Source organism: Falco rusticolus, chromosome 3, assembly GCF_015220075.1.
Source record: "Falco rusticolus isolate bFalRus1 chromosome 3, bFalRus1.pri, whole genome shotgun sequence".
Taxonomy (NCBI): Eukaryota; Metazoa; Chordata; class Aves; order Falconiformes; family Falconidae; genus Falco; species Falco rusticolus.
In genome coordinates, this window is record NC_051189.1 from 96154060 (window position 1) to 96168102 (window position 14043).

At 45.0% G+C, this 14043-nt stretch overlaps 1 protein-coding gene across 1 annotated transcript in view; it reads left to right on the plus strand.

Annotated features, from left to right (window-relative positions):
• The window catches only part of PHACTR1 (phosphatase and actin regulator 1), a 303624-nt gene that overhangs the window by 270116 nt on the left and 19465 nt on the right, over positions 1-14043 (plus strand). The window contains exons 9-10 of the mRNA XM_037380131.1: positions 8851-8906; positions 13920-13981. Coding sequence (XP_037236028.1) covers positions 8851-8906; positions 13920-13981 — 118 coding nt within the window. The remainder of the gene's footprint in view (positions 1-8850; positions 8907-13919; positions 13982-14043) is intronic.

The window sequence follows — 14043 nt, forward strand, 5'->3', positions numbered from 1 at the left end:
GACAGAGCGCTGAGGAGGTCCAAGCCCCTGCCTCAGGTCTGTCGTTTGGCAGCATGGTCCATAGGAGAGCCCAGGAAGCCCTTCGGCAGCAGAAGGCTGGGGACACCTTTGCAAATATATTGATGGTGATCTGGTCCCCCACAGATCTTCCAAATGCAAGGTCACACCTCAAAACTGAGTAAGTGCAGAAGATGGTAGGAGAAGCCTCCAAAGACTAGTGTTTGGAGGAAAAGAATATTGTATTTAACCAGAAAAAAGTAACTTACTATAAGAAGTAGGGCAAATACTGTTTCTAAGGTTAGGCATCTAGGTCTTTCCTTCAAAAATGCATCTTTAAAGACTCGTTGCTGGAAGTGTGTTTGTTCACAGACAAAAAACCACGTTACTATAGAGAAAAGACATTTTAAAACAAACCGCACACAATAATGCATATAGAAAGCAAGCATACCTGTTCAACTCAGATTGATTGTTGTGGTGCCGTTTTATTCAAGTCATTCATGGATTGACCTTGAACTGTGAATTATGATCTCTTTAGCTTTGTGAAATCAGCTTTTAGTTCAATATTACTACCTTTGGAGAAGCAAGTGGCTTCTCACAATGCTGTACAGACAACAGAAGGACAATAGCTAACATTTTAGAACATTTTTTTTCTTTATTACAATGGGTCTTAACAGCCATCTGTTTTTTCTGGCATGCTTTAGCTTTTCAACCAGCATTTAGTACATTTTTTGCTCTAGATTTCTAGTACTCAGAAATATCCCGTTTTTATTGTTCTGAAAATATATTCTTGAATTACATTCACAGTAAATTCCCTTTCTCTAAAAAGGATTGTTCTTTGTTTCCTACTGCAGTTGTTGGATATTTTGGTCTTGGGATTAGGGATAAGAGATCTGAGAATTAATGCTGCAAAACTTAATTCCTCCATGCCCTTCTTTCAAATCATTTAAACTTGCATGGTAGTATTTTATGTGAACAGCCAGCATTTGGCTAAAAGGTTTGATATTAATGAAACGGTACGGTAGAGAAACAGAGGAGGCTCCATTTTAGAGCTTGAGGTATGAGACATGAGCTTGCATGGCCTTGCAATGTTCCACATCAGTAGGCATTTTGCAGTTATTATTAGTGAAGAGGGGGGGCGCGAAATCTGAATTCGTGTGTCTATCACTACTTGGCTTTACCTTGAGAAAAGAATAAGAAATTAAGTAACTGGGAAAATGCAGGTGTCTGCATTGTGATACTGTGGTCTAACGGAAGATCGATGATTTGGGTATGTCATGATTCACCCTGTTTGTACTCAGAGTCATAAGACTACCTAGTTGTTCCTTTATTTCTTTCAACAAAATACAGAGTTCGTGGCCCAAGATTATTCGACTTTATTTGGGTATTTTAAAGAGGTATGTTCTGTATATGATAGGCAAGGTTTTAACTTTATGCAGACATAATGAATTGTTGAAATCTACATTTTTTATAATATGGCTCTCTTTCCCCAGGAGACCTAATCTGGGCAGCCTGTTCTTTCTTGGGGACCTTGTAACTTTCCCAAGAGTAAATCAAAAGTGTAATAAATCAATCCCTCAGTCAGCTGAAACAGAAAAGACTGCATTATTTGACCTGTGAATCAAGAATGGATTCACATGGGCTAAAGAACAAGGAAACAGATTGGTCAGGTTTAGAGTTTTAAACAAAGGGCCATCTTGGTTATATTTTTCACTATCCACAGATGCTTGAGCAAGCAGAAAATTTGCTGATTAGTTTTCCTAAAAACCCTCACCACAATCTAGACTAGGCGGAGCTTTAAAGTTTATATTGAAGCTGTTTCTCAACACAAACCCAAGTCTGGAATAAGCATGATTTTGAGGGGTAGTAAAAGACTGCTTAGAGCCTAAATTAAAATCTTAACAATTTTAGTTGAAAATCTGCTTTTTCCTGCAGAGCCCAGCTGGATACATGACTGCAGATGTGTTACGGGAACTGTTATTTGGTTAGTTCATGTGCCAGACTGCTCTGTATTTCTTGCAGTGCACTAAGAATAACTGCAGAGCAAAAGCGTTGCCTCTCTCCTCCAGGGCATGGGACTGTTGTAGCTATCCTGGACCAGGTGGTCCAGTTCAGGGAACAAACTGGGATGCTGAGGCAGCAGAAGTACCTTCCCAGTAGAGCACCATCTAAAAATACTTAGATTTTCGACTGGTACTTTCATCTTTAAAATTTTCAGCAATAGCAAGCACTTCCTACCAAAATGATCTAGCTAGTTCTCATCTAAACTCTGTCTCAGAGATGCTTCACCCCTTTTCCCAGGGATGGACAGGGGTCTCTGCCCACTTCGGTCTGCTCTAGTCATCACCACAGGCTCCTTCGTAGCTGCAGAAGAACCACCACCTCCAGGGAAGTGGACAGCAGTCATTACATGGTAACTGAATCGTGGCAGACACTCCTCACAGTTTTATCACCTTTAATTTCTCAGGAAAAGGAGTTATAAGGTGTATTATCATGACTGATACCCAGAGACTTGTCACACAGGAAGGAGAGATTAAAGGAAGAGATAATGTATCCTACAAATTAGCCAACATCTTAGTGGAGTCTAGTACAGGAATTTTAATGGTGCAAAACTCTTACATTTGCTCTTTGAGTAGGTATTTTCTATTTAATACGCCCTCTAGTTTATTCACTCATTGATAAAACTGTATTTAATCCCATTTTATAAATCCTGTTAGGAGGAAGATAGTCCTCTGTAGACTCTAAAGTCTGGCTGGCAATATCTGGGCTGGTACCTCAGAGAAAGTGAACCTCCAGGCTTACAAATATTTTTTGTTCGTTGTGCAGGGACATAAGGAAAGGAGGTATTTCATTCCTGCCCTCTGCTAACAGTTAACCGTCAGAAGCAAACACCAGATTTTCTTCCCCAGATTTCTGTACTTGGCAATGGAGTGCAAAGAGCCCCTGGTAGCCTATGCTTCATCAATATTGCTTTGCTATCAGCGTTATTATTGGGAAAGGCAAGCTAAATTAAGCAACAGTAAGATTTTTTAGCCCCCATTGAATCTTCCTCGTGTCGAACTATATAGCTGATGTAAATCAACGCAGTTCTACTGGCTTCAGTCGTGCTCATTTATGGCAACTAAAGAAGAATGTGACAAGTAGTTCTTTGTGGCAGCTGGCTTCTTGTGTGCCCAGCTCGGATTTATTCCTCTCTCAGAGCAATCTCTAGGGTGGTATGAGCCCGGTTGCAACCAAGTAAAAAGATTTGCATCTACAGAATAAATTCAGGAGTTGCTCTAGAGGTTATGCCCCACTGTGCTCAGAAGTTGTTTTACATCAGAGTGACTTAAGTCATTAGGAACAGCTGTGTGAGCATGGCTGGGCTCAGAGATGTTTTGGTGATGCTCTGGATGCCTCACCATACTGCTGTGTGCCCTGTTGTTATCACCTGGTGACCTGTTTGCCCATCAGTCCTGCCCTTGGGTCACGCACACCAGATAGCACCATTCAAGCGCTGGAGAGCTGCTGGGTTCTGCCTCTTTTATCTGCAAACACCCAGAATTAATCAGCCTGGCAACTACACAGGTCATCACTTTCCAGCAAGCCCTGTACTATATCCAGCCATTATACTTACAGATGAGCCCATACTAAGCTCTTGAATTTTCTTGTCCTCTGGGCAGAGGCAAAGATGAATTCCTGGTACACAGAAAACACATATCCAGCACCATCCTGTTCACATAGCAACAAGCTGGATGGCATTAACCAGCTCTTTCTCAGAGCTCATCCACAACAAAATGAGAGATGAAGGAGAGAAACCACGTGACTCCTCAAAGGGGACAGCACAGACGACCAGAGCGCCGTGCTTCAAAGGTGCCAGACAAAAGGGCTGCAAGAACCTGACCCTCAGCCCCGCAGCTAGCTGGCCACTGTCCTGAGAGCCCTGACCTTCAGCCCCACAGCTAGCTGGCCACTGTCCTGAGAGCCCTGACCTTCAGCCCCACAGCTAGCTGGCCACTGTCCTGAGAGCCCTGACCTTCAGCCCCACAGCTAGCTGGCCACTGTCCTGAGAGCCCTGACCTTCAGCCCCACAGCTAGCTGGCCACTGTCCTGAGAGCCCTGACCTTCAGCCCCACAGCTAGCTGGCCACTGTCCTGAGAGCCCCCGGCTACCGCCACACTGCAGAGCACAGTAAACATTACTGGGTGGGCTCTTCATTTAAGTGTTGTGTATTGCCTGGGGAGATGTACAGCCAGTTTTTCTTTGCTCCTGCAGGACACTGCCACGTGGAGCAGAAACTTCCCATTCGGAGTTCTCAGTTTGCCCAGCAGGCTCCAAACAGCAGCTTCCATCAGTGAAAACGCTGCCTTTCTTTCCTCTGGCTCCCTGAAGAGATTACATCCCCACCAGCCAATATTTTAGGTCTACAGCAATTGATTTTGCATGATTATCCCTCCTGCCCCCAAACTCTTACTCATCCACCATGACTTGCCTAGCCCAGCCTAGAGCAAATTCAGAAACCCAAATCAAAATAAACAAAAAACCCAGCACAAACAAACAAAAAAAAGCCACCAGACAATATCCTTACAAAGAGCTGCTCAGCTCTTGTTGTATAGTTCTAGCACACAGAGTGTGTTGCATTTTGATCAGGCAGGGAATTAAGTTATAAAATTGGTTTGCTGTCAAGTTTATCTTTGTAAGTGTGAGCAAACTGTTTTATTTTTCACTGACAATCTCATTTGGATATTATTTTTCTCAGTAAAATTCTAGCAAAGCTTTCTTCTTGTCAACATAAATCTTAGGAAGGTTTTCTTTGTAGTAAAACCTTTGTTGGTGTATTTGCAAAACTGCTGTTAACAATACTGCAAAAACATGAAGTATAAACAAGGCAATACATTGCAAAGAACAAATTACAAAAAACAGATCTTTCTATCCCCTTGAATGCCTGAAGCTTATTGCAAAACTTCATGAATGGGACAGTGAAGGTCAAGCGTGTTCACACAAGAGCTTTTAGATACAGAAAATGCTTGTTAAAGGCTGTTACTTTTTAAGCCTGACTTGCCCATTCCTGGATTAGACACCTGTGCTTGTACAGCTCCACGGAACAGCCAGACTTACCTTTCTGATCAACAGCGGAACCGTGTATCCCACTCAATTCTTACAGTTTTCATGAGCAGATCTGTTCATTGCTGTTGCACCAGGCTCCTTCCTCACCTCCGTTTTCTCCTGTTTATTCTGACTGTGCTGCTAATGAGACACTTGTTTCCTGACCTCTGGCCTCTTGACAGCCTCATGCAGCCCCTGTGATGTTAAATGAAATAAGGCACAGCAGCAATCCAGCAATCAAACCACTGAAATCAACCTCTGCAGGCTAGGTGGGCTTCATTAATATTTTTTTTATTCTAGGCAGCACAGGAGGGAAGGTAGAAGAGGGGAGGTATCATGCCTGGTGTTTGCCAAGATCAGAGCAGTGCACTGGCGCTGGTGTACTGAAATTTGGTGTGAAAAAACTTGTATCTTTGCAGCCATAGTAACAGAGCAATAGCTGCTTACATTTCTTGATTTACAGGATCTGTAACTAGTATCAGGATTTTCAAAGATAGTAACATTAACATCTGTTCAATATCTGACAAACTTGGAACTTAAGAGGCAAGACAAATGAACTACACTGACTCTGTTCAGAGGAGCCGGTGGAGTTGTTTGTAAAGCCCAAAGGTAGTTTGGGGCAGAAGTCACTCTAGCAGCAAGAGAAGAAATGAAATGAAAAGAGCAGGAGACCAAGAAAAAAGATAATTGTGAGAGCTTGGAAGGGAAGGGGCTGGGTCGGTTTGAGGAGCTCATCAAGGAGGGGCTTGCAATGAGGGAGCAGGGGCAGGCTTGGTCAGTCCAGAGGGATGATGCAAATGGGGGATGTGACAGCAGTTCATGGAGACGAAAGCAGACACGGGTACTGGCAGCCACCTTCTGTGCATCACCTTCATCCCCCAGCTGTGCTTCACTGTAAGGATGGGTCATGATTTTGTTCTACCTCAAGGGTACTTTATCTTTTCTTACTGCCTAAGTCTTGCTATCAAAAATACTTGTGTTTGGAAGAGTCCAGAAGCAATCAACGACCCACAAATGCAGATAGCTTTCAGGTCTCCAGGCCGAATCTATCAAAATTGTCAATTTTTTTTCTGCCATGTAAGTGCATCGCTTGAAAACGGTGGTCATCATTTAGGCAGGAGCCCTCTGCAGCCTGGGAAGGGTGAATAGTGGGACCTATAAAATAGTTTGACTTTTAATAGGAAACACAAGTATTCTTGGCTGGATTTCACTGGGGGCCCTACCAGGCAGTATGGGGAAGAGTCCCCCAGTCTATAGGTCTCTGAGCAGCAGAGAAGTAGAAGGTGCATGTAATTCCGAGGGCATACTTGGTATAAATCTCTGTCCCCTTTTGTGGAAGCAGTGACACAGTGGGGTGAAAGCTGTGTTTAAATGCACCTGCTTCATGGCAGGTACCCCAGTAAACTCATAGAAGACTTGGTCCTTTTTGTAAATCACCCATGTAGATAGATAAAACTTCTGCCTTTTGCTAGCAACACTCCTGTGTGAACTGTGCTTCACAGAACTGTTAGCTGAGTCCTTCAATCCCTGTTTTCTTGGAAAGGGGAGGACCTTTTCCAGAGCATTCTCTACAGACTAATTTCTCCTTTTACTTGTGTGATGCTTGCTTCTGTAGAAGCAGCTGCACACTGGATGGCTGGAGTCCATCCTTACCATCCCTCTGATGCATCCTCTTGAAAAGCATCATGGTGCAGTGGTTTCAAAACATTGTAGAACTCAGTTCCTGCAGACACGCATGGTGGGTCTAAGAGTGGCAACTTTTTCATTCTCATGTGCTGCTAGAGATAAAGTAATTTTAATTGCTTCCTAGTCCTTAGGTGAAGTGTCCCACTAGCAACAGTTACTGTATCTTAAAGATGGCAATAGCAAGCACCTGGAGAGCGCTTTCTGTCTTCAGGGTACTTTGCAGACATTCTTTGTGTCTGAATTAAGGATGAGTTTCTGTCCCTTTCAATGCTTTTCCAATGAGATAAATGTTCAGTCTGCCACGGGAAAGAGACAAAGCTAATGACTCCAAATTCTCCACTGCAACAGGGCCATGTTCTGGTGCCTGGTTTTCACGGTGTAAAGTGGCCCTCTGGCACATATGAAGGCACGGGCTGCAGCTGTGGTGCAACCAGAGACCCCTTATTGTACAGAGAAGCCCATATTTATATCTCTGAGCCCGGATACAAATTCCAGCTGCATGACCACCAGGCTCAGGGCAGAAACCTTTCATGCAGTTACATAGCTATATATCACTCCAAGCATGCAAACACCTTTTGACTACTAGATAACCATGTTTATCTTTCTTACTTTCCTTCGCAATACCCAGCTGTTCTCTCATCTCCTGTCAGATCAGACGTTCTCCATCCTCCTCTCATACATCTCTCTTCAGACATTCTCTGTCCTCCTCTCTCTTATCTCCCATCAGTGATGGTCAGACATTCTCTGTCCTCCTCTCTCTTTATCTCCCATCAGTAATGGTGAGATGTTCTCTATCCTCCTCTCCCACATGGCCCCAAAGGACATACAGCTGGTATCACCTCTGCTGGTGGAAATCTTCAGGCTGTGTAAAATCAGGTGCCGGTACAGCTGGTGTAGAGGATGCTACCCACCCCACGTGCTTCAGCGCTGTGCACCGTGCGCGACACGAGGGGCAGGGGCGCTGACCGGGCAAACACGTGAGCTCCTGGCTCTGGAGAAGGCCGGGGATGTATGCACAGCTGTGCTCAGCCCCTGTGCTGTGCGGAGCCATTGTCAGACAGCTCTCACCCGGCCTCGCAGAGCCAGCCCGGTGTCAGGGAGCTCCTGTGCCCCGGGTCAGGGGAAACAGCCACTGCAGAAGACGAAGCCGTGCAGCCGGCGTTGACGTCACGTTTGCTACCAGTACCTCGCAGGGGAACTGGTGGTCCAACTGGCAGAGGCTGGGGCCCCCAAGTTGGGAACGTCTGTGAATGACCACATCTGAAGGAAGAGGAGGCTCTGTCCTGTCGCTGCCACCATTGACAAAACTCCCATTGACTCGGAGGGGAGCATGAAGAGGCCCAACAGTGCTGACTTCTGATGTCATCTCCCTGGTTTACTTTGTTTTGCAAAGACCCCTTTGTGCTTCTCTCCCTTGCTTTGTATTCTGAATATTCAAACCATTTCTGTGCTCGGGGTCCCCATCTGTAATTAGATTGTGGGGTTTGTGACCCTGTTACGTACAGGTTGACTAGCGAGTCACGCTGATCCTTCAGCGTAAGATTTAATAAAAGCCACGAGAGGAGGAGGAGGGAAGCGAGGGTGCGGAGGAGGAGGAGGAGGGCTGCTATTGTTCTGCCCTCTGCGCTGCCAAGCCATCCCTTGTTTTTTGTGGACTGTCTGTGTGTTCAAACGCTGTTTGGACAAACGGGGCGCAGTCGGGAGGCTGGCGAGAGGGCAGTGAGAGGGTTAGCTGGGTCTCGGCTAGAAATGCTTGTGCGAGTCAGGAAGCAGGCATGGGAGGAAGGAAATTAAGTGGAGACATCTGTGTAGCTTAGCTTTCAGCAGCTCTGCCTGGGGTAGGGGTGGGAGAGTCATGCCTAAGATGACATAACGTATTTTGTCTTTCGTGAGTCGAAAACAGAGGAAACTGCGAAAGCGAAGCATGGTCTGTGTCACGCATGGTCCGGGCGTAGCAAGTACATAATGGAGCAGTGTCAGTGCTTTCTGCTCTGCCTTTCACACCCCAAAATAACTCTTTAAGACAGAGAACTGAGGAGAATGTGATATGGTCCAAAAACTGATCTTGGACTTTTTTCGCAGACGACTGAGCCAGAGGCCAACTGCTGAAGAGTTGGAGCAGAGGAACATACTGAAACGTAAGTCCTGATACCGCTGACATTTAACCTGAAGCTGGCTAGTTTGGGTTAGGTTAGATGGATGTTGGGTGTTTTTTTATAAAACATCAACTATTCCGTATGTGCATCATTAATAATAATTAATAATAATATAGTGCATCATAAATGCAAGCAAGCGTGCAAGTCTGTAGTAACATCTAGAGCTGCAGAAACAATTCTTTAAAATCAGAGTCAGTAAATTCACAAGACTGAACAATCCATGGGGAAAAAAAAAAACAGATGTTGAATCTCTATTGCAAATCCTGTTCCAAACAGAGGGTTGGTCATTCTGAAAAGCCTTCATGTGGCTCTTACACGAATGAGCATCCCATTATAAGTTAGTAAAGACTTTAGGGCATGGCTTCGTTAGTTTTCCTAAAAATCTCCACAACAATCTAGACTAGGTGGAGCCTTTATTCAGTTAAAAAAAAAACAACAAAAATGTGACTGGGGATTATTCCCTTGAAATGTTCCCCTGAAATTCTTTCTTTAAATCAGCCAAAAATTTGCTGGTAGATCCTCAAAATGTATTATTTTACAGGGACAAAATGCCATTTAGCCACCCTGATCTGAGTGAAGTTAGTAGATACATTGCCACCAGCTTCAAGAGCAGTACAACTGAGCCTAGCACGAATCTCGTAATCTCATGAATGAATGAATAGGGAAAAGATGACAGTTTCTTTATTCACATTGAAGTGGTTTGAATATTTAAAAAAAAAAAGCTGTTTATATAATTGTTACTTTTGAAACAGAAATCAGAAGAAACAAGTTCTTCCCTTTTTAAGTTAGTAAATGCATCATTCCAGAGAAATTAAAAAAAAAAAAAAAAAAGACTAGAGAAAAAAGTATTCCTATATGGTACCTTGTAGATAATGTCTCCTTAGGTAGGTCTGTAATTTGCCTTCTCCTTGTTGTTCAAATAACTGCATTGTACATGATCATAAAAACCAGTAACAGAAGATTAATTCTCTGAAAATTGGCAGAACTGATTGATCGAATCCTTCAGAATCAGATTCCTTGCAAGTTAATGACAGTGTTAACACTCAGCAGGGTTTCTTCACCTGTCCATGTTATTACACATGGCAGACAAAGACAGAGAGAGACACCACTGTCAGTGCAAAGAGGAGAAAAGACAGGACAGCAGAGCCACAGCAGCGTGGCATGGGCCAGCCCGGGGCTGCCAGCAAAGCCGTTTGTCTGGTGCCAGCCCCTTGTGATAGCTGTGCTCCTACCGCCTGCTCCCAACTCCTGCAGGAGGTTCTCCCAGGTTCTGCGGGAAATCAGGGGCAGACCATGGGGAACTAGGTGGCACATCCATCCAGGTGTGACTGACGGGGGGGTAGCAGAGCAGCTGGAGGGCAGGGAACGTGCACCATGACTGATGCCAGGCTCAGGCAAGGAGGGACAGAGGCCAATTCTCTGGGCAGCTCGTGTTGTCATCCCAGGATTTACGAACAAACATGTGTCACGCACCACCTGGCACGGGTGCGTGACCAGTAAACACCGTCCTGGCACTGGTGAGGGTGGCTGCAGGAGGTGGAGGTCTTGGGCAGCTGCTTTGGCAGCAACGTTTGAACCAGCATCAGCGGGGAGGCAGCATCTCCCGTGCCGGGTGCCTTGCAGAGACTCCTAAAGTTCACGTTGCTGAGCCCAGCAGTCACGTAGTGACCCAAAGATGTCTTACATTTCAGAGGAATTATCCCCTGGGTCACATTAGTTTCTTTTGGAATTGAATAAAGGCTCTTAAATGACATGGATGTGTTTGAAAATATTACCCTGAATCCAGAACTATATTGTATTTCCTAACTGGAATTTTTGTAGCTTGGTTCCTAAGCACAGATCTGCTCCAAAACATGTGTGTCTCGGTAGACAAACAACTTCATAATTACAGGAAAAAGTAATGTGGTATTTCCAAAGCATCCCAACTTTTGGTGAAGCACAGCGGGAAAGGAACAAAAAATTAAAATAGTTGCATAATTACGAAAAAAAAGGAAACATAAAAATGCTCCACCCTTAAACAAGTAAATATAAATAGTGTCTGGTTTGTACATCACTTTGTGTCCTTTCCCTAGACTTCTGAGAAGGACAATTATAATAAATATGATGGAGCCTAGAGAAAAAGAAACATAGGAAGCAATAATGAAGAGTGTAAATTCTCTGCATAAGCAGGTCAAGCAATTTGCAAAAGCCCTGTTCATAGTGCACACACACAAGAAAACCCAGCAAGCTCCCAAGCAAACTAAATAGGATTTCCTCTGCAATTAAAGCTGAAATTTCCTTGATGCAAATGTCATGTCTGGTACCATGATGTTCCTGTTACATGTGTAACCGCATTATTGCTCATCCTGATGGGAAGAAGCGAGGCAGAATGTGGTTGGACAGCCAGCCTTTATACATGAAATGATCGCTGCCTAGCTCTGTGCTGCTGCAATAATTATGAGATGGTCATCTTTATTGAATTACAAGGGCAAAGCATCCATTGCACAAGTTCCACTCCTTGCTGGTGCCAACAGCAGCATTACAGCAGCCACAGCAAAGAAATGGAGAAGGGGGACACTGGTGCTTGAAGGGTCCTTCGCTGAAGTGTACCCAATTTACTGGCTCTTACTTAAGTCAATGAGAGTAATGAGAGTCCAGACCTGCAAGGTTAGTGTGAAGACTTGTTGCAGTTAATACTTGCTGGCCAAGTTTACCAATCCCCCTCACGCACCACCCCTGTGCCACTTCTCAGGTGGATACTAGTCGTTCAGTTATCAGCCTGGCACGTTCAGGGCTGCATAAATTCCTCACAGAAACGATGCTTAGGTAGCCCTTGAGGGTCTCGGTCTGTGCTGGGGGACATTTCACACTGGCACAGAAATCGGGTCTGAAAATCGCACCAGCACGCAGCCACCCACCCTCACACACACAGGTCTAGAGAAACAGAGCATCTCCTGAACAGTTAAGATAAAATAAAGCAACAGTTTTGTAGCTTGACAAGATTGGCATGACTTAATTAAAGAAATAGCTAAAAAAGTCACTTTCTGTTTTCAGAGAAGAATGCATTCCTAATTCTCATTTTTTACCTGACCGAGGTCTTCAGCCTGCCAGGGTGTCCCTGAAGGTGGGTGGCCGGGCTGAGAAGTGAGGACAAAACAGAGAAATGGTGTGCCAAGCACAAAATTGAATGACCATAACTAAATTTTATGTGCTCGCAGCTCTACCGTGACTCTGTGTGGGCTCTATTTAGCACTGTGTCTGTCTGGCTTAATCTTGCAAGCATTTATTAGTGGCTCTGGTTCTGAAAGCAGGCATTTGCAGGACCAGCTCCTCCAAATTTGAGACACAAAGGGAAGAGTGAAATTGCTAGAGGAGCAATTACTAGAAGAGAATCCAGCCCAGTAGGGACAGGAGCCATTGAAAGAGGAAAAATATATTTATCAGTGTTGGTATTCCAGTTATCATTTAAAAAGCCATTTGTGACTCCCTGCTGTCTTCTGTTCTTTTTACTCTGGTATGATTTTCCTTTCTCCTGAAAATGTAAGCAGTATTTTTGGTTAAATGCTATTTTAAAGATCAGAAGCGTGTTGTAAAACACAGTCTATCTCACTTTCGTTGAGATTTCCCAGTCCCACTGAAGTCAGGGAGCAGTTGTGGCAGACCTGTCGGCTCTGCTGTCCAGAGCAGCAAGCAACCTTGGTGTCCAGCCTAGCCCTCCTCACCTGCTCAGGGGCTCCTGTGGTCTCTGGAGCTTAGGTCTTATTTCTCTGTGGGGAAAACCCCAATTTTGAATGCATTGGTTTGAAACGTTACATCTCCTCCACCACGGGCAGACTTCCATTGGATTAGGACCTGGTTCTATTAATTTTGGCTTGTCCCACTCAGCTGGTGGGACTGCTGACCTGTGCTCCCATGGCTGAAGAGGTTACAGCTGCCAGTTTGTTACTGCCACTCTGCCAGAGGTGTCCGCTTCTCCCATAGGATCAGAGAGGAACATGGGATTGCCCCTTGGGTTTAATTCAGTCCAAAGTTGGACAATTTAAATCAAGCCACCCATCCCAGACTGGCCTTTGAGGTCCATAATCTCCCCTGCAGAGAGTTATTCCTGGGTGACAGCCGGATCGTAGCAGGGGCACAGGGGACTTGCTGGAAGAGCTGAGCTGTGTTTGCTCTCATCCGTTACGTGCGGGTGTGATTGGAGTGAGGGGCAGTTCAGCTGCCAACAAAGCGGTGGAAGTGGACCCCAACTGATCGAGGTGCTGAGTACCTGGAAACCTGGGCGTTCAGTGAAGTTCAGTGCCAAGACCAGCAGGACAGCCTGCTCCTAAGTTAAAGAAGAGTTAGCGTACTCAGATGTTATTGTCCTCTTGAGGGATAATGGTTGAGGCTTGCCCTGGTAAGAGCTTGTAGCATGATCTTTTGGCTTAGTGTTGAAAGTGAATTGCCCTGGGATGTGCCTTTATGCTCCAGTGGGATGCAGTGAAGGCTCATGATGGAAGGACACCCTCTCCTTACTCTGCTCAGCTCATAGCGAGCTGCAGATTTTGCCTGGCATCCCTATTCTGATTTCTTTTTTTCCCCCATTCTCTCCAAAGAGTAGCTGTGAGAAATTATTGTCTAGATGGAAAAAAAATGCATGTGTTTCTTTTCCAACCGTTGTTGACCTTGCAGCCTGGCAGAATCTGACCGTATTGTAACTGAGCCCCTTGAGGTCGCCAGGCCTGTGGGCAGGGAGGTCATGGTTTCTGAGGAGCTGGCTCGCTGCCTGGCCCTTCTAGAATGTGACACTCATGAAGAGGTGCCAACACAGGGCAAGGAAGGAGGCCATAGATGTTATATGAAGTGTGTGAAAAGGCGCAGTAGCGACGGAGCGAGGAAGTTCACCAGCCCCAGAGGGACGTGCTGTGCATCAGAGAGGTCCTGAAACATTCATATACTGATGGAGAGGCTTATTTTGTTGCATACTGTGCATGCCTGATGAGTCCACCGTCTGAGATCCTTGTAAATCTTTTACAGCCCGGAATGAGCAAGAGGAGCAGGAGGAAAAACGAGAGATAAAAAGAAGATTAACACGTAAGGTGAGGAGCAACTTTGATCCTATTATGACACTACTGTAACTTTCTTCCTGCTGCACAGTTGT